At 54.6% G+C, this 24,517-nt stretch overlaps 1 protein-coding gene across 2 annotated transcripts in view; it reads right to left on the bottom strand.

Moving 5' to 3' along the window:
• FAM53B (family with sequence similarity 53 member B) overlaps window positions 1–24,517 on the bottom strand; it is a 108,458-nt gene that overhangs the window by 27,701 nt on the left and 56,240 nt on the right. For both annotated transcript variants that reach the window (XM_019654193.1, XM_019654194.1), the window contains exon 4: window positions 20,603–21,381. In XM_019654193.1, coding sequence (XP_019509738.1) covers window positions 20,603–21,381 — 779 coding nt within the window. The remainder of the gene's footprint in view (window positions 1–20,602; window positions 21,382–24,517) is intronic.

Here is a 24,517-nt window from a genome sequence, read left to right as displayed (position 1 = left end):
AGCCCTCCTGGATGTCAACAGGAAAACAAGGGGCTCCTTGAACTTGACCCCATTCCCCAAGACATTCCCTCCCATGGGCTTTCAGGCCGGTACCACAGGACACACCAGATGTGGAGGAAAGAATGGGAAGAATCGCCCAGAGCTGGGATTCTGGGAGACGGCCCCTCCTTGGAGCAGCTGGGCAACTCTAGGTGATGGACCACCGCCATCCGGAGCCCTGCTTAGCGCAGGGCTGGGGTTGGGCCAGTGCGAGTGCCTGACCCTGTGCCCTGCCCATGCACATCTGCCCCAGCCCCAGCCAGCTACTGCCATCACAGCAGCCTCTGGGGTCGCTCATGCCACCCTTCCCCGTGGAAGGTTCTTCTGCTTCTCTACCCGCTGGCTCTCCCCCATCACCCATGTTTCTGGTCTTTGGAGCACTGCTTGTATGACATGATCTTCTATTGTTCCTGCTTCCTGTCTGTCTGCTCACACTAGGGGGAGCTTCTGGGGAGCAGGGCCTGGGGCGTCCTGCTCCACACTGTGTCCTCAGTGCCAAGAGCAATGCCTGCACACAGTAGGTGCACACTCAACAGCACTGGCCCCCAAGTGAATGGGATCTGTCCAGAGGGAGGCAACATGGTCTTGCTTCTATTTTTTTCCTGCTCTGTGGCAGCCAGCTCAGTGCGGAGCACATAGTAGGCCCCCAGAGAGAGGTGCTGGATTGAAAGAAGGTGACAGAGATAGATCTGAATGTGGGTCCTACCCTGATACGAAGGACATTTAGAGGGGAGCCCAGGGTCTGGCCCTGACTGGGGCAAGGCCTGAGAATCTGGGAAGCAGGCACTCCGTAGGCGCGCTCTGGGTTTGCTCCCATAAAATGCGCACCCCGGCTGTGCAGGGGCCATTGTGGAAGCACAACAGGCCCCACAAATAAGCGTGTCGTAAAGGAGCTGGGTCCTTGGGCTCCGGGGAGCCCTGCTGTGGTGGGTGCACAGGCGTTCCCGGGCACCGTGGCTCTGAGACAGAATAAGGTTTGCTTGGAGAAAATTACACAGTCAAACCAGCTCCCCGAACTCATGTGCAAACTATTCACAAAGAACAAAAGCAAAAACAACAGCAGGGCCCTGCCCCGTCGGCACCCTGGCTCCAAGTCCACGGTTCAGGGCTGAGCTGGAAACATCTGGCCTAACTACTCGGCGAAATGACCAGACCAGCTCAGCTCCTGCCTCCAGGCCAACGAGCCCCCTGAATGGATGACGGGACGGATTCAATCACGAGCATGTCCTGTGAGGCAGGCTGATGGCATGTGCTCTGCGGCGGTAGAGGGAAAACATCATTATTACAAACTTATGAGACAAGAGAATCAACACTTCACCGCAGAGCTTGGACCAGCCTAAAATAATTCAATTCTATTTGGCACAGGGCCAAGAATTTTGTGGTAACTTTTTTTTTTAACTATGTATCTGCTTTTCTTATTGGATAGGGTGAGAAACGGACCCTAAGCTCATTTGTTTTGTTTTAATAAGTAGTTTTTCTTTCAATTCTCTCTTTCAAGGGAACAAATTCTTCTTTCTTGTCATCGCTCCACACACGGTATATTTGAAGATCTGGAATCAATGGGCTCCTGGGGCTGAAGGGGCATCAAGGGTCTCCCTCCATTCAGTGTTACAGTTGTTTAGAAAAAGGACTAGAAGGATCTACACCAAACTGTCAACGGTGGTTGTCTATGGGGGTGGATTTCAGAGGAATTTCTGTTTTTTACGTTTCTGAATTGTAATGTTGTTGTTTTTAACTTCTGAACTGTAAATTTTTTATATGTATGCATTAAGTTGTAACCAGAAGAAACAACAAATGTCAACAAATCTGGAAGTTACTTCAGTTGATACACACGTTTGTCCCTATTCTAACAAGAATCTTGCTATGCGCCACAAGCTGAGTGTTCCATGCCAGGAAGTCCTCAGTATGAGACACATCATCTCATTTTACTCCCTATTGTCAAACCCATTTCATGGATGAGGAAACTGAGGCTCAGGGTCCCACAACCAGCCTGCTCCACAGCCGCCTGGCCGACTTGAGGGCTCCTTTCTCTCCTTGACCACTGAAAGGAGCTGACATACTGCCCACAAATGGCTCAGAGACCACAGAGCAGGGTGGGCTCTCTGGAGGTGGCTGGGTCATGACTGGTGACTTCTCTCCCACAAAGAACCAGGTCAGTCCCCAGCCTCACCCAGCAGGTTGTCCAGGGCAGGGGAGAGTGGTAGACGGGCGGGAGCCCAGGGAGGGGGCTTTGCTGGACATTAAACAAGAAAACTCTGGTGTGTTTGGGGATGGGGCTCCTACTGGGCAAATGGGGAGGCCTGGCCATCTTCTGGGCTGCCCTACATCATGCCACCCCGGAAGGTTTCCGACCGCAAGTCTAGTCACCTCTGCAGGGCTCCCAGGCCACGGACCACAGAACAATTCGACAAGTGGGTCCAGTGCCTTCCTGCCACTGCCACATGCCCAGCCCTGATGATAACATGGTAATGGTGTTCTCAAAGGCTGCTCTGCCAAGGGGCCAGACCCCCCCCACAGGCATGTGGAATACTGCACCCTCCACCCCCTCTTGGGGACACAAGCACGTTCATGTTCAGGTTCTGGGAAGCGTCACCTTGTTGAGACCTGTTTAGCTGTGTTGGACCTTTGAAAACCTTCTGTCCAAATTCAGCAGAAGGAGAGTCCACAAAACCCATCTCAGGAGACAGGCACAAAGGTGCCAAGATCCTAGGAGTGGGCCAGGTGCTCTGATCAACTTCCCTTTACCTCACCCAGCAGCCCAGAGGCGGAGCTTCTGTGCAGGAAGGTGAAGGGCACCAGCTGCCCATGGCAGGACTCCAGGGCTGCATTCCTCACCTCCACCCACACTCCTGGGAAATCTGCTCCAGCCTCTCGGTTCTCGGACCCTGCTCCCTGTGTCTCCTGAGTCTGCCGTGCACTGGCTGAGCACACACTCCCAGCCACACCGACCAGGTTCAAACCCCACACCTGCCAGGGCCTGGCTCTGCGGCCTTGGGAAAGTTATTAATCAAGTCTCTGCTTCCGTGTCCTCAGCAGCAGCCTGGCATGACACTAACAGTATCTGTCTCATGGGGTTGATGTGAGCGTTTAAGTGAGCTCTTACAACAGCACGTAGAGCAGTGCCCAGTGCACAGTGAGTGTTAGAGAAATGCCTGCAACCCCAGGCCTTCTCAGGGTCCTCCAATGTTCCTGGGGCCTCAGTTTAGCACATGCCTCATTCTAGCTAACAGCTTATGCATCTGTGTCTCCCAGGTGAAGGCTGGCAGATGCATCCCCGCCCCCCAGCATCACGCACACAGTAGGAGCTTAGCTTAAATTGATAGGACTTGCAGAATCTGTACAGCTTGTGATGCTAAACACAGATTTTCCTTGGAAAATCTCCCCTCCCCCCACCCCCAAACACACCTGTCTTCCTGCTTCTCGGCAACAGGTAGCCTTGAAGTCTGAGCAGAGCTCCCACCTGCAGGACAAGGTGGGAGTAATAAAATCACAAGGGAGCAGCTTTATTTAAAAGGGAGATGCACATCTACCATCTACTCATTTCCACCATCCTTTCCGCCTCGCGCCTCGTTTCCCCATCAGCAGCTTCACAGCAGGGCCTGCGCCAACAGCAATGGTGGAAGTGGTTCTTGGTTGTACTAAGAACTTTCCAACCACATTCCTGGGTCCCCACAGGCGCTCCAGCCCAGGCCGCAGCCTCCTGGCCCTAGGCTGGCTGCTGCGGGTTTCCCAGGCGTAGGGCGGCCTCAGCCCCCGGACAGGCTGGTCTCTGTTGACTGAATTTGAGGTGGAATGCAGGATAAAAACCACGGCCATCTGATGCTTTTGAAAATCTGAGCCAACCATCCCACCCATATTTTCACAATGCCGCTCCAAAACCACCTCGCCCAGCCAAGTTCTGTTACCACAGCGTTAATATCCTCTACCAACTTCCGACTGGCTATCTGCCTCGGGGCCAGGGCACATCTGGCCAGCAGAGGGACTTCTGGGTCCCCAGCCAGGGTGAACTTTCTAAGGGTTTGTCTCGAATGATGAGAACCCCGGGGCCGCCCCTGCTGTCTGCATCTGAGCTTTGCTCCACCACCCTGAGCGGAGCGGCCTCAGCAAAATTCTTCCAGGGACAAGACAGAGTCGAGGCGGTGAGTGGAAGCAGAATGAGCAGTCCTCCTTTTGGCCCGTGCTCCTTCAGCATGGCAGCAACAGAAGAGCAGTCTGGAAAAGGCGGCAGCCCTGGGCCTGGACAGACAGCCCAGCAAAAGCTTCCAGAGGTGCGCCGCTGGGAGAACAGTTTTCATTTAAAAAAAAGTACCGTGCTTTGTGTACCGAGACACGCAGAACGACTGTCCTGACGCCAGGCCCCAGTCAGCCCAAGCTCACGAGCTCTGGCCGCTCCTTTCCCGCGGCCCCCTCGCCAGCACCAGGTTCTTACTTGCCACTTAAGGAGCGCAGGAAACGGCCTTGTGGGGGCCAAGTTTCGGCTGGGCAGGGCCTGAGACAACCAGGCGGGCCGTGTTACATCACCCCACATTCCTGACCGCCGGGATAATAGTGTCGGCCCTTTCTAGGACTAGCTTTCAGTGAGGAACTGCCAAACAAGTTCCAGTCGCTTTCCAAATGAGGCAACTGAGGCATGGGGCTGGTAAAACTCTCTTGAAGGGCCAGACACTACATATTTGGGGGTCTGCTGGCCCCCTGGTCCCCACTGTAACAGGGAAGCAGTCCGAGGCAACAGTAAACAAATAGACAGCTGTGTGCCAATAAAACTTTATTTGCAAAAACAGGCCTTTATGTGCTGTGGCTTGCCACCCCTGATCTAGATGGTTTGAGGTGATGCGTGTCACCACTCCTGGAAGACACGTGGGCCATAATTGTAGAGGGTCATTGAACCCCCACTCAGGAGGCCACAGGGGCTTGGCAGAGCTCTAGTTAGAATATTAAGTCTATTATTATAAGATATTAAGTCATATCCCACACAGAACTCAACAGCCACTGGACCTTGGTCCTCTGAGGTCCTGCTCTATGATGAGGGCAATCCCTACACCCCCTCCCGACACAGGCCCAAGGGGAGGGGGGCTGCTGACTCCCCTCTGTCCCACCCAAAGCCCCAGAGGAAGAGAAGGCTCCAGTAGCCTGGAGCAAAGGCAAGTCCAGCTGCCCGGACACTAGGCCTCCGAAGAAGAGGACTGTGAACCTGGGATGAGGCCCACACCCTGCACTGCGCCCTCCTCCCAGCTGGCAGGCTGTGTGACCGTCCTCACAGCCACCGCCCTGCACCGTGGGTCTCCCCAGGGAAGTCCATGGAGAGGAAGGAAGGGGCCCTTCATTTCCTGCACCCCCCTACCTTGTGCTGAGCCTCAGGTACCTCCTCAGAAGCACGGACTCCTCATGCAGGTCCCTGGCTTCATCGAGGCCACCATCAGTGTCCCTGTTTGGGCACTGCTCAGTGTGGCCTTTTCCACCTGGAGTTTCAGATTTCAGTAATAATCCAATTTTAGCCTACTTCATCCAGAACGCTGACAACTGTCACCTCAGACTGTCTAGACGGCTCTGACAGCTGGCAGAGCAGGGGCCAGATCGGCTCCCCTGGCAATATCGTGTGAGATCCCAGCTGCTGTCCTAGGACTGGGCACTGACCCCTGAGCCTAGCCACTTCACTGTTCTCAATCCAGAGAGCCCCGTGTGTCTAGGACCAATCCATCCCACCCAGGGCCCACCACAGCCGAGGAGAGAAGACCTGCTCCTGGCCAGCCCTCAGCTCCATGTCTCCAGCCTCACTCACCCTGACCCCATGTGGACACCTGAGATGGGATGGGCCTGGCACCCCAAGTCCTGTTTAGGCCCCCTGATGGCAAACGGAACAAGTATGGGCCTTGCAGCCACGTCTGGCCCTGTGAGCTTGGCTGCTACTCTGAACCTCAGTCTCTTCTTCAATGAGACAGGGACAGCAATCCCCACTTTCCGGGGTTTTAATAAAGACAATATGTGACTATATGCAGACAAGTCTCACCCCTGGCCCACAGAGCACAGTGTGGCACAGGGACACACAGGCAAAATGCAAGCACGCTGCTGCACAGTGAGAGCCATCGGTGTCACCATCTGTGTGTTGGCCAAAGTCCCCACCCTTGTGGGACCAGGCCACACAAGGTGTGGGGCTCTGGCTAAAGGTTATTGACATGAACCACACTGTCCTCATTCCCAGGGAGAAGGGACAGTGTGGGCAGCAGGATGAGCAGGGAGGCGACCCAGACCAAGGCAGAAGGCCCACAGTCTCACGGTCCAGGTGTGTCACCTTTCTTGGCTCCACAGAGGAAAAGGAAGCCATCTCTGACTTCGCTCGCCTCCCCAAGGACAAGCTTGGCCATCCATCCTCTTCTCCCCCGATGAGCTTCCCTGTCTGGTGAGGGAGAGGAAAAGCTCACCTGCGCGGCCGCACAGAGGCCCACTCAGCCAGCAGGCCCCCGTCCAGTCCGCACCGGGCCCCGGATCCTCGGGCCTGTAGGAACCAGGCAACGAATTCCGTGAAGGCTCCAGGCCCAAGCAGTTCACTGCACAGGGGGGCTCCCACAGCCCCCCTTCTCCACTGAGGGCACCAAATACATGGGTACAGGCTCTTCTCTAGCCCTGGGATGCCCCCTCAAATCCACCCACAGCCAGACTGAGGTTCAAAACCGCGGTCACCTGTGTAAAGCTGCCCATGTCTCCCCACTGACTCTCAGGCCTCCATGCCACCATCCCCCCAAACCACAGCTCCAGCAGATGGGCTGGTTCCTGTCCAGGCGGCGTCTCTGTGCCACGTCTCTCCTCTCACTCCAGCTGAGGCGCAGACCGGGCTGCAACCGGGGCACTGTGCCTGGGCCCACCAGAGAGCTCCTACACTCCCCTGAAAAGGCACAGAGTCCTGCACCACATGTCCCTAGCCCCTGCCGCCGGAGCACCCCCGCCGGTGTACTCCGTGCCCAGTGAGTGCCCTGCTCTCATCATCTTATTTAGTCCCAGCAGCGGCCACCATGGTGAGGAGACCAAGGCTAAGGGGGCAGAGCTTCGAGTGCTGTTTCCTGCCGTCCCAGGTTTGGGGGGGACACTGGCACATGTATTTGCTCGTAGCTTCCCTGTGTGCATCACACTGAGGTGCTGGTGTCTCTACTAAGTGACAATTCACCCCACACCATTTCAGATGCTGCCTCCTTTCTCTTGCCAAATAGTTAATGCTGCACACTCAGCTCACATCTGCTAAAATGCTCCCCAGACACATCGTCCGAGCAGGCCCGAACGCAACCAAAAAGGGGTCTTTTCTTCTGCTGGCTCCCCGGCCTTCACTCGTTCCCATTTTTATTTGCCATCTCGGAAGGTTCCATGGTCCAAGGCTGCTCCACATCAAAGTGAGATGGAATGTCTCCAGGTGGATCAGGCCTATTTAAAGCTGGTCCCAACTGTCAAGGGGCTACGGTGGGTGTGCTTGTCCAGAGTGGACGCGGTTAGAACTGTCCGGATGACTGGACCACAGCACTGAGTCCTGGGCATGATCTGTCCTTCCCCAGGGGACATGTGACACTCTGAGACACAAAGGCATGATTTGAGAAGGCCCAGATGGCCCACAAGGCGCCCCTCCCCGGTCTCATGATCTTTCTGGGGTACCCACATGAGAAGAGACAGGTGAGAAGTTGGGGTGATAGAGCGAGAAGAGAGCCCTGTGGAGTGTGGGGGGGAGCTATAAGGCCCCCCCCCCCAGTGAGAGCACAGCCCAGGCCTGGCCTGGCCTGTCGCCCACACAGCAAGCCCTCAAAGCCACCTTGTACTTTGTTGCCAAGGCAGTTCAGTAAGGCGTTTGCTAGGAATTTTCCTTCTGGGACACAGAAGACCATTTCTCACGCCTCTTCTCCCCGTGTCCAAGCGTACCCATCACTTCAGAGGTCGGGGGGGGGGGGGGGCGAGCAGGGCCCCACAAGGAAGGGAGAGCGGTGCCCAGATGCTGCATCCAAAACAGCCTGGTTGGGGTGTCAGAGGAGAGGGGAGGCCGGCCAGGCCCCAGGTTTGGGCAAATACAAGGCTGACTGGGGCCCCCTCCCCTATCCATAAAGATGCCTCACTTCGGGGATGAGTGCGAGGGCAGTGGCCACAGCTCAGAGATCTTCCAGCAGGTCACAAAAATGGGTAACAAAGGCTCCGCTTTGGGCACTAAGGATTATGTGCACCTGAGGCACACAGCCTGTATTTTCCAGGTGCCTCCCCTCAGCACGGCAGAGCCAGACTGCTGGGCTGGTCTCCCTTGTGCCCGAGCCTTGTACAATGGAAGGACCCAGAACAGTCAGCTGAACCACACTGCTCGGGCAGAGCTGAAGTGTCCTCCCAGAGAGGCCCCAGTGCCCTGGTTCACCAACTAGAAAACTTGGAGCTCAAGAAATGTGATGTCTGCCCAAGGGATGGGAATACAAGTCTAGGCAACAAGGTTTGGAGCACCTGATATTAGAATTGAGGCCACTTCATCAGCGTGTGGGCCCAGCGGACCTGATAAATAGCCACACTTCCTGAGAACATCCTGTGTACCAGGCCCTCAGCCAAAGGCTGAGTGCGGCCCTGTGGTGAGGATGTCACCGTCCCCACCTTGCTCTCAGGGAGCTAGAAACCTGGAGTGGGTCCTAGACTCGCCTGGGCCCATGCTTCCCAAGTGGTGGCAGAGCTCACCCCAGGAAGGGGCCTTTCTGAGGGGCCGTGGCCCACAGGACATGGGGGCCAAAGTGCGAGCGGGGCTCCAGTCACCACTCTGCCACTGGGCAGTGGAGCAGACAGCCAACAATTCTCTTCCCTGGAGAGGTCAGCTGTGACAGCCACACACCTGAAGGAGGTCCCCGAACAACCAAGCACCCCTGCTCACGTGGCCCAGTACAGTTAGAGCTTAGGACCCCGCTTTCCAGAGCCAGGCTGATGTGTGAAGATGTGGAGACAGAATAAGCCGACAGGGGGGCGGGCCAAGGGCCACTCACTGCCACTGGTGAGGGGACAGGAGGTAGCACTCCACCATGAAAGGCACATGGCAAGAGGTGCCTGCCTTACTCCTCCCGCCTCCCCGCCCTTCCTCGGGGTGCTTTCTTCCTCACACACCTTCTCGCCATGACCGCTTGGTACCAGTTTCCCCAGGTGTGATCTGAGGTCAAATCCCCAAGGCAGTTGATTCAGAGGGTCCAGGCCCAGTGAGTCACATCAGATCCTGGTTCGCACACCCCAAAAGCTTCCCCCTGGACTCAGTGCAAGGCGCACCCGAGCTGGCCCTGCCGACTCCTTGCAGCCCCTCCCTCACCCCCTTGCACAGGACCCCAGCACACTGGCTTGCTTTGCCTTAAACTTGTCAATCCCATGCCCACCTCCGCACGTCTGTGCTTGCTCTTACCTCTCTTGGCATGCTCTCCCTTGGTGCCTTTACCTGGCTGAATACATCTCATCACTTGGCCCTTGAAGCAAAAGGTGCCTCCTCACCGAGGCCACCTCTGTCCCTCCAACCTAAAGCCAGACACTTCCATCTCCTCTCCTGCCGTCTGGCGTTTGGTATCACACCGGCCTGGTTTATTGTCTTCACGATACACATCACCATCTGAAATGACCTTGCCTGCTGTTTGCTTGCTTATCAGCTATCCCCCATCTAGAAAGTAGCCTACAGGGAAGTGGCAATCGTGTGTGTCTTGCAGAAATACCCCCAGAGCCCAGCCGAGTGCCAGGCCCCCGGCAGGCACCAGGTAAGTCAGTACCTGCTGGGTGAAGGTGAAGTGGTAAGGAGGTAAGGAGCAGAGAAGAGCGCGAGAAGGGACTCCAGCTTCAGGCTCCAGGACGCTAATGGCCTGGACTTCACAGGCTGCCCTGCGGCCAGCCCCTCGGACAGAGGAGCCACAGGGGGGTAGGAGTGCTCCCACAGGCGGCTCCATGCCCACTCGCCTCCCGATTCTGTGCTCTGCTGGGGGTTGGGGGGAAGCTACCAACAGGAGTGCTAAAGAAGACAGGCAAGCTGGAGGACAGAGGAGGCCCTGGCCTCTTCCTGTCTGCATCCTGTGGCGGTGGCTGTCCCCGTCACCCAGCCATGCTCCTGACTCAGCGGGGGCGGCGTGTTCCATCCGCAGCAGTTGCTGTGTGTGCAGCTCCCCCAACATGCACAGAGCCAGCTTCATCGCCATCACCCTCCCGGTCCTCAGCCCCCATGGGCCACTGTCCCCCACTCGGGTCTGGGGTCCAGCCACGGGGGCCTGTGGACTCTAAGTGTTCAGAGCTGAGCCTCTCCCTTTGTTGCCCTGGCTCGGGGCGGGAGCAGTTTTCTGCAGTTGCTTCCTCCATGATACCTGGTGTTCCCGTCTTCGCTTCTCAGAAACCTAGTTAACAACTGTTCACAGTGAATTCTCTGTGGACATATGGGTGGTTTCTGTCCCCTGACAGGGCCCTGGCTGACCCAGGCGACCTGCCACACTCTCTCCATGCACAGTACTCAGGCAACGAAACAGCTGCAGCACCCACCACCCGCTCCACCAGGATAAACACATCATAGCACCCTGCAGTGTTGAGGGAAGGGGCTGGGTGCCTGGTGGCCTTCGGTGACATATGACTGATGTGAGTTCACTGCTATTGCTCACAAATGAAGCTTCTAGTGGTTGCATTATATTTTGGAACCAACCATTTCTTTTGTTTTCCAAGACAGAAAAAAAAAAAAACCCCTCCTCCTCCCCAAAAGGAATTATCCAAGAGTTCTACTATGTCTAACTTTCAAAGGAGGCATTGTGAATCTTTTGGTCACAAATAGGCAATTAACACCCACTCTGAATCCAGTCAAACCAAGCTCCTGCCAGCTTGGGGACTGCAGCACAGGGCTTGTCCTCCTGTGTGGCATTCACTTTCTTTAGTTCTCCACTGCGGCCTGAAGCTGCAAGAAAGGGGAGTAATTCAGGACGCTGATTCCGCAAAAATGTTATCGATAAACAGCTCATGTCAACAGGGGAGATTCTACGCTGATGCCAAGCTCCGGACAACTGAGTACTGTGTTGCAAAAGACAAAAGGGGCTAAGTTAAGGTTTTATCCTGTGCTGGTCCCCAGGATGGCCAGTGGCCTGTACTGGGTACAGACACAGAGAGGCATCAGACGTGTCGACGCTGGGCCTGCCTCATAATTAATCACCGTCCATCTCAGTGACACTTCTCTGTGTTTCTCTGCCTCTGGCCCTCCCTGGGGCTCTCACAGGCCCAAAGGCTCACCAGGGCTTAAAGTCCCCTCCCAGGAGGTGTCACACCAACATTCTTGATAAAGAAGCAGGAATAAGACAGGCCCTAAGATAGCTTTGGCCTCCTCCAGCCTGAGTCCAGAATGGGGCACCTAGTTTCAAGAGGACAAGGACGGAAAAATTTCAGCAAAGCTGTCACAGGCTTGGTGACATGGGTGACGGGAAAGGGCAGGAACTGCGTTTCCATAGGGTGGGAAAGGGCCGCCTGGGCTGGTGAAGCACGGACGTGCAAGGACTTGGGCGTTGCAAGGATACTGTGGAAACAAAGTGAATCGTGGTGATCCACTAGACTTCATTTCTACTGAGAACAGATCAAGAAAAAACACACCACAGGCAGAGTAAGGGCTGCAGGTTAGATAACAAGAGGGACTTACAATCAGAAAATATTAAATAGGGTAGCTTAAAGGTAGTTATCTTTGGGGATTAGGGTGGCTGATTCTCTGCCCAGTGAAGTCTGTGACTAGGGTGATTTGGAAGCTAATGACATGATTGACCCATTGGCTGGTCCTGTTGGTCCCATCTCCAGAATGTACGAGCCCCGTAATAGGAATCACCATGCCCACTGCCCCCGCCTTGGTCTAGCCCACTATGTCTGCCAACAGCCTCCCGCCTCCCCCACACCCCTCAGTGCATGCTGCTCTCTGCGGCCAGAAGAGCTTTTTGGGGGCAGCTGCTGCTCCCCCCTCTAAACCTCTCTAATGCTCCCCCCCCTCCCCCGTACGCAGAATAAAAGCTAAAGGTCTTTGGAGGATCTACCAAGGAGACGCACTGTGCTCAGGCGCCATGCCCCTCTCAGCCACTCTGCTCCAGCCACAAGGGGCTTCTTTCTCCCAGCCCTTCCTGCCTCCAGCCTGTGCTCTTCCATGGATGGCCTCCTGTGGCTTATTTCCTTCTTCACTGATCTCAACGCGCTCTGAGAGAACACTCTGGAAGCCTGGCCTCTTCCAAATGCTCCCAGGGACCAGAGCCACCCAGCATACACAGCATCTGGACAGGGCGTAAACAGCCACAGTGGGCTCCCAGTCATTCACTCTGCGGCCAAACACAAGACGGGATATTGAGCAGGACGCATGTGGAACTGCTTTTCACAACCCAATCATGAGGACTTGCTCAGAGATGGCCAACACTCCATGGCAGACACTTTCCCAGACAGTTCTGAGGCGGCTATGGCCCCACCTCAGCGCGCGCTAACGCCAAGCCCTTGGGTGCTCTGGAAGGTTTGTGAGCAGGTGGGGAGGCCATTGCTCTGCTACACACGGCGCTTAAGCGGGCACCTGTCCTGCGTCTGGTAAGTTAGAAACTGGGCCCTTTCCTAATCCACGCTGACCTGGGACCTCCTGGCTGCGGGGCCTCAAGCCCCCTGCTGTTGTCTCCACAGAACAGGAGCCCACCGCCAGCCTCTGCAGAGTCCCTGGGCTGGGCCTGTGCCCACCCTGCTGCTCCCGAACCCCCACTCACTCAGGGAACTCCTGAAACACCCAGGCGTCGGGCCCAGACAGGCTTTGGGGAGAGGCCTGGGGAGCTGCTGGTTCTCAGCCACACCTGGGCAGAGGCGTGCATGGTCAGCAACCTGGCTGAGAAGTGGGACAACTGGGTCCTGGTCACAGCATAGCTGGCACTGAGCCAGGTCTCCAAGGTCTTCTGACTCCAAATTCAGCCCTGTTCCAACGACAGGCCACTGCCTGCCTTGTGATCCAGGCGGCAGCTACCGTGTGGCCACGGGGCAGAACCCTGACCTTGGAGTCGAAGAGGCCTGGTCCAAACCACAACAATGCAACCCAGCAACTCAGACTCAGCTCTCGGATGAGCCACGCAAGCCTCTGGCCCAGGCCCTCATGGGAGCGGGACACAGCTGAGACCTCAGAGCTGTAGAGACAGAGTCCCCGTATTCAATCCCACACAGGATTGTTCCCATTTGATAAATGACAGTACCTTCCTTTTGACAAATTTCTCTTCCTAGTCCTAAAACGTCACTCCCAATATCGTTGATGGCAGCTGACTCTCACTGAGTACTGACCTTGGGCCGACAGGGTTCTGAGCTGTGTTTCACATGAATGATCTCATTATTATTATTATTATTATTATTATTATTATTATTATTAGTTTCAGGTATACAAAACAATGCAATAGTTATCCTTTTCACCCCTCACAAAGTGACATTCCCCTCCCCCATCCACTGCCCTCCCACCCCCGATATCATACTTATCTATTACAATTCTACTGACTCCATTCCCACACTATACTCCACATCCCATGACTGTATATGTATTAAATTATAGTTGACATAATATTATTCAACGACAGCTTCAGATGCACAGTGCAGTGGTCAGGCCTCTACACCGTCTATGAAGTGGTCTCCCTAACAAGACATGGGTCCATCTGGCCCCCTAAAAAATATTCACAACATTACTGATTCTATTCCCCAGACTGTCTTATGAACGATCTCCTATAAAATGCTGCCAGCAATGCAACGGGAGACGGCATGGCCGCGCTGCCTGCGGATGGAGAAACAGGTGCGGGGAGCTTGCGTACGTCGCCCGGGATGCGGATCGAGTCCGTCCCACTGACACGAGGCCCCGCTCTCCACCAGCCCTCTGGCCACGTGTCTCCGCCTGCACTCTGCTTCTTCTCTGGCAGGCTGAGTGTTTCTCTAAACCCGCCTCTGTGGGCCCTTGGAGTCGAGCTGGTCAAAGAGGCAAGGGTTAAGTGGTCCACAGGCCCTTCCTATTGTGGCTTCCGTGAGGCAGGGCTGAAGATGTCCTCAGATGCGCCATCCTCCCGCCCACAGGCTGTGGTCTCCTGAGGACAGGGCCCCCATCTCCCAGGCTCCCGGGTCCAGCATCAGAGCAGGGCTGGCAAGCCAAGTGTGCTCCCAACACATCTGGGGAGCGGGGCAGGGGACAGCGGGTGGCGGTGGAGGGTCCCATCTAGAGCAACCAGCTTACGAAGCAGAGGTTCCTCCTCCAGTCAGCTCTGGGCACCCCCAGAACTTCATCGCCTCACATCTCAAACACTATTCGGCTAAGAAAGGTTCTCAATTAAACATGGAAAATCACCAAGTGGCATTAAAAGTTGCCTCCCTGGCATGTCCCCAGCTGAACTCCTATTTTTCTTTTCCCTGAGAGATCAAAGCTATTGTGTCAACACTCGGCCCCAATCCGAGTGACCTTAAGCAGACTGCTTATGCAATCTGGTGGTTGCGACCGGGGACAGCAAGGAGTGACCCAGGTGTCTGAACAGGGGTTTCCTTGAATTATAAGGACCCCGTGAGGGGTGTTATGGTGTTACTGACATGCCTATTTCTGAGAGCAAAGTGACAGGAGAAAGCTGAAACTAGTCTGCTGGCTCTGGGCCCACTGGCTCCACCGCTGGCAAGATCTGCCCGGCACTGATACCACCTACAGCAGGGGTGGCAAGCCCAGCTGGCTGCCCGATGGAGCTACAGGAGACAGGCCGAGGGGCACGGCTGGGTTGTTAGTCAAGGTGCCAACCATGGGCGATCCGCACTTTGTGACTTCTCCCCTTTCCCATCCCACAGACAAGGAGGTGGAGGCTACCAGGCTGACCTGCCAAGGGCACATAGTTCAAAAGTGTCAGAATGGAGCTGAGCCTGTCTGACTCCAGAGCACACACCTTCCCTCGCCACGCCCTCTATGTCCTGCAAGTGTCAGCTACCAGGAAAGGCCAACTGGGAGGTCCTCACAGAGGACAACGCAGGGCAGCAGGAGGTTAGCGCGCCCAGGGCCTGGCTTTCCCAGCCTCCTGACTAACCGTGTGGCTTTGGGCAAGTTCACTGCCTTTCCCTGGACTCTGGACATCTAACCCTCAAGTGAGATGGCAGATCAATGAGCAGTGGCTGCCAAGATCACTGAGGGGAGGGCTCTTAAGACTTCCTCTGAGTTCACCCTGAAAGACTGCCACGATTGATTAGCAATGTCTGTCAAGGGCACAGACAGAGGCGTGCAGGGTCGACGCCCAGAGCTGCCACCCCTGGCATCATAAGCAATGACAGCCTTAAAGGCTCTCTTCCTTTCTTCAAGCCTATCTTGACTATTTCCTCATCAGAAACAACTACTCCTGTGTGCCCACGGTGCTTTTTTGTCTTTACTTTTATTCAGCATTTATTTCATTCCAAATGGAATTCCAGGGCTTTCTGGGACTACCTTTCACCGTATCTTCACACCCGTCTGTATTCAATGTTGTAAAGGGCAATCTCTCTCTGGATTCCTCCGCTTGCTGTCAGCAGGGCTCCCCAGGCTGGCAGGAGGGGCGCTTTAGGGAGCAAGGCAGCAGGGAACTGAAACCAGGAGGTGGCTGACCACTGGCAGAGTGGACATGAAGCCATAAAGGCCCAGACAAGCCGGGCCTGAGCCCAGGGGTTTTGCCAAGGAAAAGCACAGCTGGCCTGCAGCTGCCTGAGCAAGAAGTTCGTGCCGCCAGCAGTGTGAAGGGCCACCCCACATGGCAGCCTCCCACGGGCACACAGGGTGGAGAGCAGGGAACCAGAGGGAGCCTCGCCCAGGGACGACCGCGCCAGCAAAGAGCCACGAGGAACTGCTGAGCGTCTGTGATAACCCCTCTGATGACGTCCTGCAGCCGCCCCTTGCCCACTGGAGCCCCCACAGCCCCGTCCAACGGGCTCTCCTGGCTCATCTGCTCTCAGCGTCGCTTCTACGTCACGCCGCTTTCCTGCCCCACCTGCCTCCAGCCAGCTTTCACGGGCCCTCCAACATCTGTTAACACAACAGTCGCTGCCTGTTCGGAGGCGGCTCGGGGACTCAGTGTGTGGGCAGTGGCAGTCAATCAAGCCTCTGTCTCGACATCCCGACCGACCCCTCCTCACAAATGTCTCCTTCTGTTTGAAGCACTGTTGAGAAATACAATTTGTTGCTCTTTCAAGCTGACCAGCTTGGAGTTAAAAATACAGCGAGAACCGTGACAGCCAGGGGCACGCCATTCAGCGGCTAATCTTGAATTGCTGCTTTTTCTGAAATCTTTGCTCACACACATGCAAACCATGTCTAAATGGCCACGCACAGCTCAGGTCCCACTGGGATCAACCACTGCTTGGTGGTCAAAACAGGTCTCAAAAAAGCAATAACTTGTCATGTCAGCAAAAGTCCTGCTAATAAACAACTCATGTACTCAGGCTAGGCCTTCGATGGCGCAAGCACCGTCATTTTGCAAAAGGGAGGCTGCGGCTTCACATAAAATACCAGGCAGAAGGGGCCTCGACCGAGCGCATGAGGAAAGCTGCACGGAGAGGTCTGCAGGACCAGACCTGGCAGGATGGGGCCGGCCTGGCCCCACGCAGCCCGCGCTGGGAACCCAGCGGCTGCAGTTACAATGACGGAGGACGGGCCTCTCTGGACCAGGTCCTGGTGTCATTCTCCTTGGGGGCCTTCTTCACAACAATCACCCTCCCTCACTCGGGACCCACATCCCTGCCCGCGAGCTGGCAATGAGGTTTTAAGGAGACACGAGCAAACACAGTCTGAAAGCAATTCGTAACCCCCCACACACTGCGTTTCAGCCTCACTCCTAGACAAGAGCCGCCGCTGCCAGCCAGCTGCACAGCTGTGCTCCGGAGACGAAGCTGGGACAGGACCAGGTATCCAGGGGAGCATCTGGGGGGCTCCCAAGGTCATTTCCACCCTAGTTTCACGGTGACAGATGTTAAGACAAGAACGCTCACACACAGCCAATCTCTGGCAATGGTGATTCTGATTCTGTCACCATGTCCCAACCCTCAGGTCTGGTCACGGAGCTCACCGCAGGCTGAGCTGAAACGCAGTGCAGGCCTCCTCCCCTTTTCAAAAGAAAAGGTCAAGGCAAGAAGAGGAACAAACAAGAAGTAAATGGCAAGGACAGAAAAGGGAGGGTAAAACCAGAACAAAAAAGATGGACAAATAAAGAAAAAGGGGAGTCCTTAAATGGACTGAGTGTGCCTCCTGGGTTCTGCCTCTGCAGTCACCCAGAATGAGTCCACGTCTTCCCACCCAAACACTACAATTGTGATGATACTATGTCAGCACTCACCGCGTGATGTGTGTGTGTGGTTACACACACACACACACACACATATATCAATATATATGTATGTGTGTCTACACACATACTTTTATACACACATCTCTGTATGTAGCAACACACATACCTACATGGATGCACACACACATACATTCACACATTATGCGCGTACACACAGACACATTACTTCCCTTACTGCTCCCAACAGTCCTATGTTGATGGTGGTGGTGGTGGTATTTGCTGCAATTTGCCCAAGGCTGCCAGCCTCCCGCCCCATCCCTGGAGGCCTGATGTGATGTACCCACCGAGTGTGGATCTAAAAGCAGACACCATGTTCCAGAAGGGCCTGTTTCCGCTGGAGGGGCTGGAATGAATAAGGCCCAAGGTCTCATCTGCCTCTGACACCCTCTGCTGCCAGCTCCGCGTCTGTAGCTCAGGCAGTGCTCCACCCCGGACGCCTGATCCTACTATACGCACGTGGGTGTGCACAAAGGCAGGGCCTGGACCTCAGAGCTGTCTGTCCTCTCTTGCTGGCCTGACTCTCTTGGGCTCTCTCTCTGGTCCCTTTACTGCTGATAGTTTGGAGGGGCTCTGGCTGCCATCCTTGCTCTGGGCCCCGAAGGCCCCAGCCCATCAGCACCTCCAGGGAATCGGGTTTGTCAGAACTCCCAGCCGCTCCAAAGGTCTATCTGAAGGCATTTTGCACCTTTAATCTGAGCCTGTTGTGCACAGAGAGGCTCCTTTATAAGAATGTGCAATCGAAATCCCCTCCCCCAAAATAAGCGAATGCGTAAACCAAGATCAAAAGACCCATGACCCAGCACTGTTCCCATTCCCCAATTCCCCAAGAAAAGTCTTAACCAAAAAAAAAAGACCCATGAAAGACAGCCTACGATCCAGCTTGAGGCAATGATGGCGGGAAACGTGGAGGCACGAGCCTGCCTTTCCAGGGACGGGCAGACCCTGCTTACTTCCTGGCGGCCACAAAGGCAGTCACACAGTCCAAGGAGGCGAGGGTCTGTGGACAGGAAGTCCCACATCAGCTGTCATCAGGCCATGAGCAAGTGCATGGCACAAGTGACACGCCAGCTCCCAGGGTACCGGGCACAGGGCCCCGCATATTCCAGGTTGGGTCCAGGCCTCTTTTTAGATGCATGGGGGCTGACCTGGGCCTGGAAAAGCAAGGCCCACTTCCCAAGGCCATAAATCACCCAGTGGAAAGCCCGAGCAGGCAGAGCCCCATGGAGGGAGGGCTGGCTGGGGTCTGGTTGGTGGTGGGGGAAGGGGGAGTTCAGGGTCCATCCCCAGGGTGCTGGCCACAGCCCTTTGGCACACATGCTTCCCAGAGGCCCCTTCTCTCTTTCCCTGGACTCTGCCCTACCCAGGCCTTGGCCAGGAAAAGACAGGCAGAACCAGGGCGGCCTCCTCAGGATCTTGGAGGCCTGCCTGGAGCCAATGAAGCAATCTATACATCTGGGCACAGCCCCACCAAGCAATATGTTTTTAAACGGTTTCTACCCAAGTGAGGACGGGAAATGTCTCCAGTGATGCCAGCGGTGTTATTCCAACTTGTGGCTAGTAAAATATAATAACACGTGTAAGTTGTTTTTATTGCCTATCTAGCTTATTAGCTAATAAAATAAGCTCAGCATTAAAAATTTAACTGAAGCCATTTAGCACGCCCTGATCTCAGGGCTCTGGGTTTACTTCAGAAGTCACCCAAATCTGTCACCTTTCCAGCCTTTTTACCTATTTAAATTTCTCTAGAGAAGAAAAATTCCACTCATGTGTCCAACGTAAATGAAAGCATTCAATCGTTGTCTAACTGTAAAGTCCTGAGGAAAAAGAAAGGGACACACCTGGAGTGGCAATAGAAGAAATGCAAACTTGAAAATTTGGGGCAGAAGATGGCGGTGTGCCCAGGCCTCCTTTGGGACCTCCCCCAAGTGAACCCCGCAGGCACGGGGGAGGCGAGCACGTTATGGGCTTGTCCTCCGGCTGCCCCAAGCTGGGGCCTGGGCTCTTGAGCAGTGGTGGCCAGAAAGTCTGGGCTCTGAGGCCAGGTGTGTGCTCCAAGCTTTAGATCCTGCACCTCTTCTTTGGTGAGGGAGGCACTGCTAGGCTGGGAGGGGGAACTAAAGGAGAGAGAAGGAAACTCCATAAATGGAAAATGTATTTTCCTTCTAAAATGAAAGGACGCCTGCTGAAAAAGCAGCACTGGGCACTGAAGGAAGGCAGTCGTGCTGGCCTGAAGAAAAGTGGACACCATGGGCCTGCCTGCCCAGATGTTTCCACACGCTGCACGAGCACAGCCAACCCCTCCCCACCAAGCGGGCCTCCACGCCTCTCCAGCCCAGCGATGAAGGACGCTTACACAGGGTCAGGAAAGACCATGGTCAAATCACAGCACTAAGCCCCGGGAGCGTCACCTCCTACCTACACATTCAGCATCCTTGAGTGGACAGGTCACAAGGGCCAACCCTGCTCCCTGGGCCTCACCGTCACTCTCTCTTCTTCAGCCTCCCAAGTAAGAACCAAACACAGGTGGTGCTCAGGCTCAGGCACTCTCCTAATGACAGTGTATTAATTCCAAGTTTATCTCATTCAAATCAATACCCAAGATCAATGTTAGCACAAAACAGGGCTCCAAGACACAGAGGATAAAGTGCAAGTGACAGGGGCATGTGGCCCAAGGTCTTGCCTACAGTGAACACTGAGGCTGGTGACAGAGGCGGCACAGAGGGTCGTGATCAGTTTCTTGATGATCTCACATTTTTGACAGCTTAATCAAATGAGTAAGTGCCTTCTCCATCTCTCTCTCTCTCTCTCTCTCTCTCTCTCTCTCTCTCTCTCTCTCTCTAAAACCATGATGCACGGCCCCAATCTCGGTATCAGCCTAATCCAAGTGACACTGAATCCGGCCTGTGCAAGTATTTTCTTCCAGTGGCTGCAAGGAGGGCTCCTGACAGACTCCAGCACAGTGACGGAAGGAAGGGGGTCACCAGGTTTGGTGACACTGGTCTGCTGGCCAGCGCCCTGCCTCTCACCATCTGTCTACTTTTGTACCACTTGCACTGTGTTCACCGGGAGGGAACTTTTCTGTTTCAAAAGGAGAGAAACAGACACACAAAATACCCAGATTTCCTCTTTCTTTGAATAGGACTTAAAAATATAACGACATTAATTCCTGGGCGCTTCTGCGGCTGGCGCCTTACTTGCCTGGGATGGGCCAGGACCAGCCGAGGCTCCATAAGCACCTTCCATGTGGCCAGGGTTCTTACCTGTGCCATCTTGGCCAGGTCTAGGGAAGGCCTCTGCTCCTGCACCTCTTCAGGGCGCCGCCGTTTAACGCCGACCTTCTTGTCGTTAAGGACGCACGGCTGGGAGCGGCTTCGGGAGAGCCCACTGGAGCGCCTGGCCAGCTCTGGCGTCGAGGCAGGGGTGCTGCTGGCTGAGGGCACACAGTACTCTGCGAAGGAGAACTGCTCATGCGAGCAGGAGAGCGACCGCTGCATGTCAAGCCGGCCCCCTCCCACGGGATTCAGGTCGGGGCTCCAAATGTCGCCCGCCTGTCCACAGGTGGCCGAGCCGGGCGCCCCTTGGCAGGGCTGGCCTCCAAACCGGTGGTGAAATCCCGCTGGGTCGTAGGGTGAGGACAGCACATTGGCCCGGGAGGGGAGGCTGAAGCTGGAACTGCGCTGCATGGTGCCGAAGCCGCTGGAGTAGCGCTGGACGCTGCCCCCGCTGTAGCACCGCCGCTTTTCCACCGGAGTCCACACTTTGGACCCCAAGGGCCGCCATGATGTCCGGCAGCTGGACATTTCATCGGAGAAGGACAGTGACCGGCACTGGCGCTTGCTGGGGGGTGCTGAGGGGTTCCCATTGTGGTCGCTGAGGCTGAGGTCTTTGATCAGGTTGGTCACCGCGCAGGCGGTCGCTGCCTCCCGGTGCCACAGAGCGCCATCCTGACACTTCTCAGGGAGGCATTCCCAGATGCTGGCACTCGGCTGGTCAATCTGAAGAGGGCACTTCCTGTCCAGGTCTCGCCATCTGTCATTTTCTGGTTCGTAAATGACAAAGAGAAAATAGGATTTGAGAAGCCCTTCGTGCCAGTCCTATCTCCTCACCAAAAGCCCACTTTAGACAGGCTTTCGGAGCCAGAAAGGCCCTTAAAAACCATCCACTCCAACCTCACTTTACAGAGAAGAAACTGAGGCTCAGAGAGGGGAGGTAAGTCCCAGGTGTTGACCTAGAAGCAGAGTGAGGCCTAGAATCCAGGTATCCCCTGGAATCCTAATACGGTTTTCTTCCACATACTGTATTGCCTCCCAGGAAACCCCAAAGCAGTACTTGTCACCAAAAATGCTTTTCTCGTTTTATAGATGGGAAACCAACCTGCCCCGCCTGCACCCTGGCGGGAGCAGTCAGGCAACGCGTCTGCTACGTCCTGTCTCCCTGCTCTGTGGCTCTTGGGCTGGGACTAGTTGCCCTGGCAGAAGACCATGACTGAGATGAGTCTTTTGGTGCTTCAGAGGGTCAAGGTTAATGGGAGTGGGGGTGCTGCCGGGTTCTACATCTGAATTCCATCTTTAAAATACTTGCTGGTAACAGGAACTGGGTATTTTATTGGTTTATGTCCCCTCCGCCAAAACGTTCCACAACATCAACAAAAACAGCTGCCAATCACTGAGCCCTTTCCTTGTGTTCACATGATTTCACGCTGAAATCAAGGATATTTAAAGCAGTTTACATCTATAGGACCAAGTCTCGGGCTACAGAGACCTAAGGGCACAATTTAAACTTACATATCAGGTCTCTACTTGAACGCATGAATAAATAAGCTAATCCTGCCATGAAATGCTAACTTCGTGCTTGAACCTTTATTTTAGTGAAATATTCAAGAACTATTTGTTATTTTTCTACTATGGAGTCAGGCACTGTGTTGAGAGTTTTAGGACAGCAAAGAAAAGCTTGACATTGTCCTGTACTCAAGTTTATAATACAAAAGCCAACTTAAGAGATATGTTGTGCTGCCAGGGATCATCAACATGATAGCATGTTTCAATTTTTTCCTAATCTACATATATTTATAAACCGCGCAAATGTGAACATAGGGAAAACTGTGGCTTGAGTCAGTAAGTCAGTAGAAGGATGAAAGTAAAAATGGAAAGGATCTTCAGTAGGTATTTAAAGCATACCGATTCTCACACACTGCCACCAATTACTGCGCATCATGGTGGGCGCTGTAACCCACACAGAGCCCTACCGATGGCTACCATCACTGCCCAGATGGGGAGACTGAGGCTTGGGGGGGGTTGAGGAAGTGCCCGTGGGCCACACGGCTAACAGGATGCAAACACAGGCTGGCTCATGCGCTCTTCATTACACCACGGCGCTGAGGGAAGCCTGACATTGGCCCTGCCCTCAAGGAGTTTAGGAGTCATACAAGGTGGACCTTATGCTAAGAAAATATTGACGTAACCTACGTGAGTGCTCGGGGCCGCAAGCACTACACATCCGTCTCCTCTACAAGGGGCTACTTCTCAAAGGGCACGGAGGGACACCCGAGGGGCTGACCCCATGCTGAGTGTCTCAGGTAGCACTTATCTGACAGGTTCAAAGGCAATGACCTCTGAGGCCCAAAAGCAGCTTCGTGAGCCAGAGGTCAGCCCAAATCAGGGCTGTGTGCCACTCCTTCGTCTAGGGCACCCTGCCATGTCATGAGACACAGAGCCTGAGGGCCTGGGACCCTGGGCTGGCACACAGCTGGGACAACCTGCAGAGGCTGTCACCACGACAGAGTCTCAGAAACTGGGGATGCCCAGTTAGGCCAGTGGGAACAGTGTGGGACGGTGGCTGAATGTCCAGCTCATCACATCCTGGAATCTTCCCAGGCCCCAAAGGACAGCAAGTGTCGACGCCTGTTCCTTTAACTGAATTTGATAAATTATCACCAAAAATCACCTTTCTGCAAGTAACATTTATGCTGCTTACCATGTCCTCACTACCCACTACCGCTCTAGTCACCGTTCTTTTAAAGCAGTTTTAATTCACCATGTCAGCTGTTGCAAGTTCAGTAAACTAATAATAAAAATGAAAAGAAATACAAACTAACACTGACTGAGTCACAACCATCTGTTATCTGATTTAAAAGAACTGTTATCCTCAAAAAAAAAAAAAGTGGAGATTTATGTGTGATGATGCTCTTCAAATAGGACTGATAGCAAAATGGGAAACAGCACTAAAATACCCTACAGTAGGGGGCTGGTTAAATAAATTGTCAAGGAATAACATGGAACATGAAAAAAGCAGTTTCAGAGAATATTAATGATGTGGGGAAATGTTAATGATGTAATGCTAGGCATAAAGAAACAGGATATAAAACTGTATAGACAGCATGATTCTGATTTAGTAAAAGATGTATATTACCCGTGGAGATAAAAGTGAACCGAAAGGTTCCGAGTCGACTGGCAGACAGCTGGGGATTTATATTTTCTCCTTTTTGTTTTCCCAGTTTCTACGTTCTCTGTAAGGACAAATGTGATCTCCAAATACATGTGGGATGTGACCACCAAGCCCCTGAGACTGGGCCAGAGTCAGGGCCCGGGCCTGAGACCCCGTCCTCCTCTGGGTTTGCTGCTTTGTCTTTCAGGAAGTTCCCGGAGAAAAGAGAAGCTGGCCGTCAACTTCTCTTTGGGGACAAGGCACTGAGGCGCCAGATGGGCCAGGAATGTGCCTGACTGAGGAAGGAACCGGGGGGACCCCGCCCCAGAGCAGCGAGGGCCCCAAGATGGCACCACGGTGGCCCCTGCTTCACTTCGCGGGTTTCCCAGGCCTCGGGAAATGAAAAGGGATTGGTCCCAACCTCAGAGGACACCACTTTCTGTTGCACTTTTACTTCACTGCCCTGGAATTTTCCTGGCCCTAGGGGAATCGTGAGGAGAAAGGGGAACTGGGAGCCAGGTAAGCAGGACCATTCTGCCCTCTCATCTGGCAGAGCTGTTCCCTTCATGGCCGCCGCGTGGCCTCGGCGCTTCTGGACTGGCCCCCTCTGGCCTCCCCACCCAGTCCCACCTCCCTGCGGCCTCCAGGGGACTTTCTGAGGCCCACACCACCTATTGTGGTCCATGTCCTTCAGCAGCTGCCCGCTGCCTAGCAGGAAGAATGTAACCACTTCACCTTGCCCGCCCTGCCCT

The sequence above is a fragment of the Hipposideros armiger genome, unplaced genomic scaffold, assembly GCF_001890085.2.
Source record: "Hipposideros armiger isolate ML-2016 unplaced genomic scaffold, ASM189008v1 scaffold_216, whole genome shotgun sequence".
Lineage (NCBI taxonomy): Eukaryota > Metazoa > Chordata > Mammalia > Chiroptera > Hipposideridae > Hipposideros > Hipposideros armiger.
Note: the sequence above shows the minus strand (reverse complement) of the source record. Positions and strands in the feature narration are given on the sequence as shown.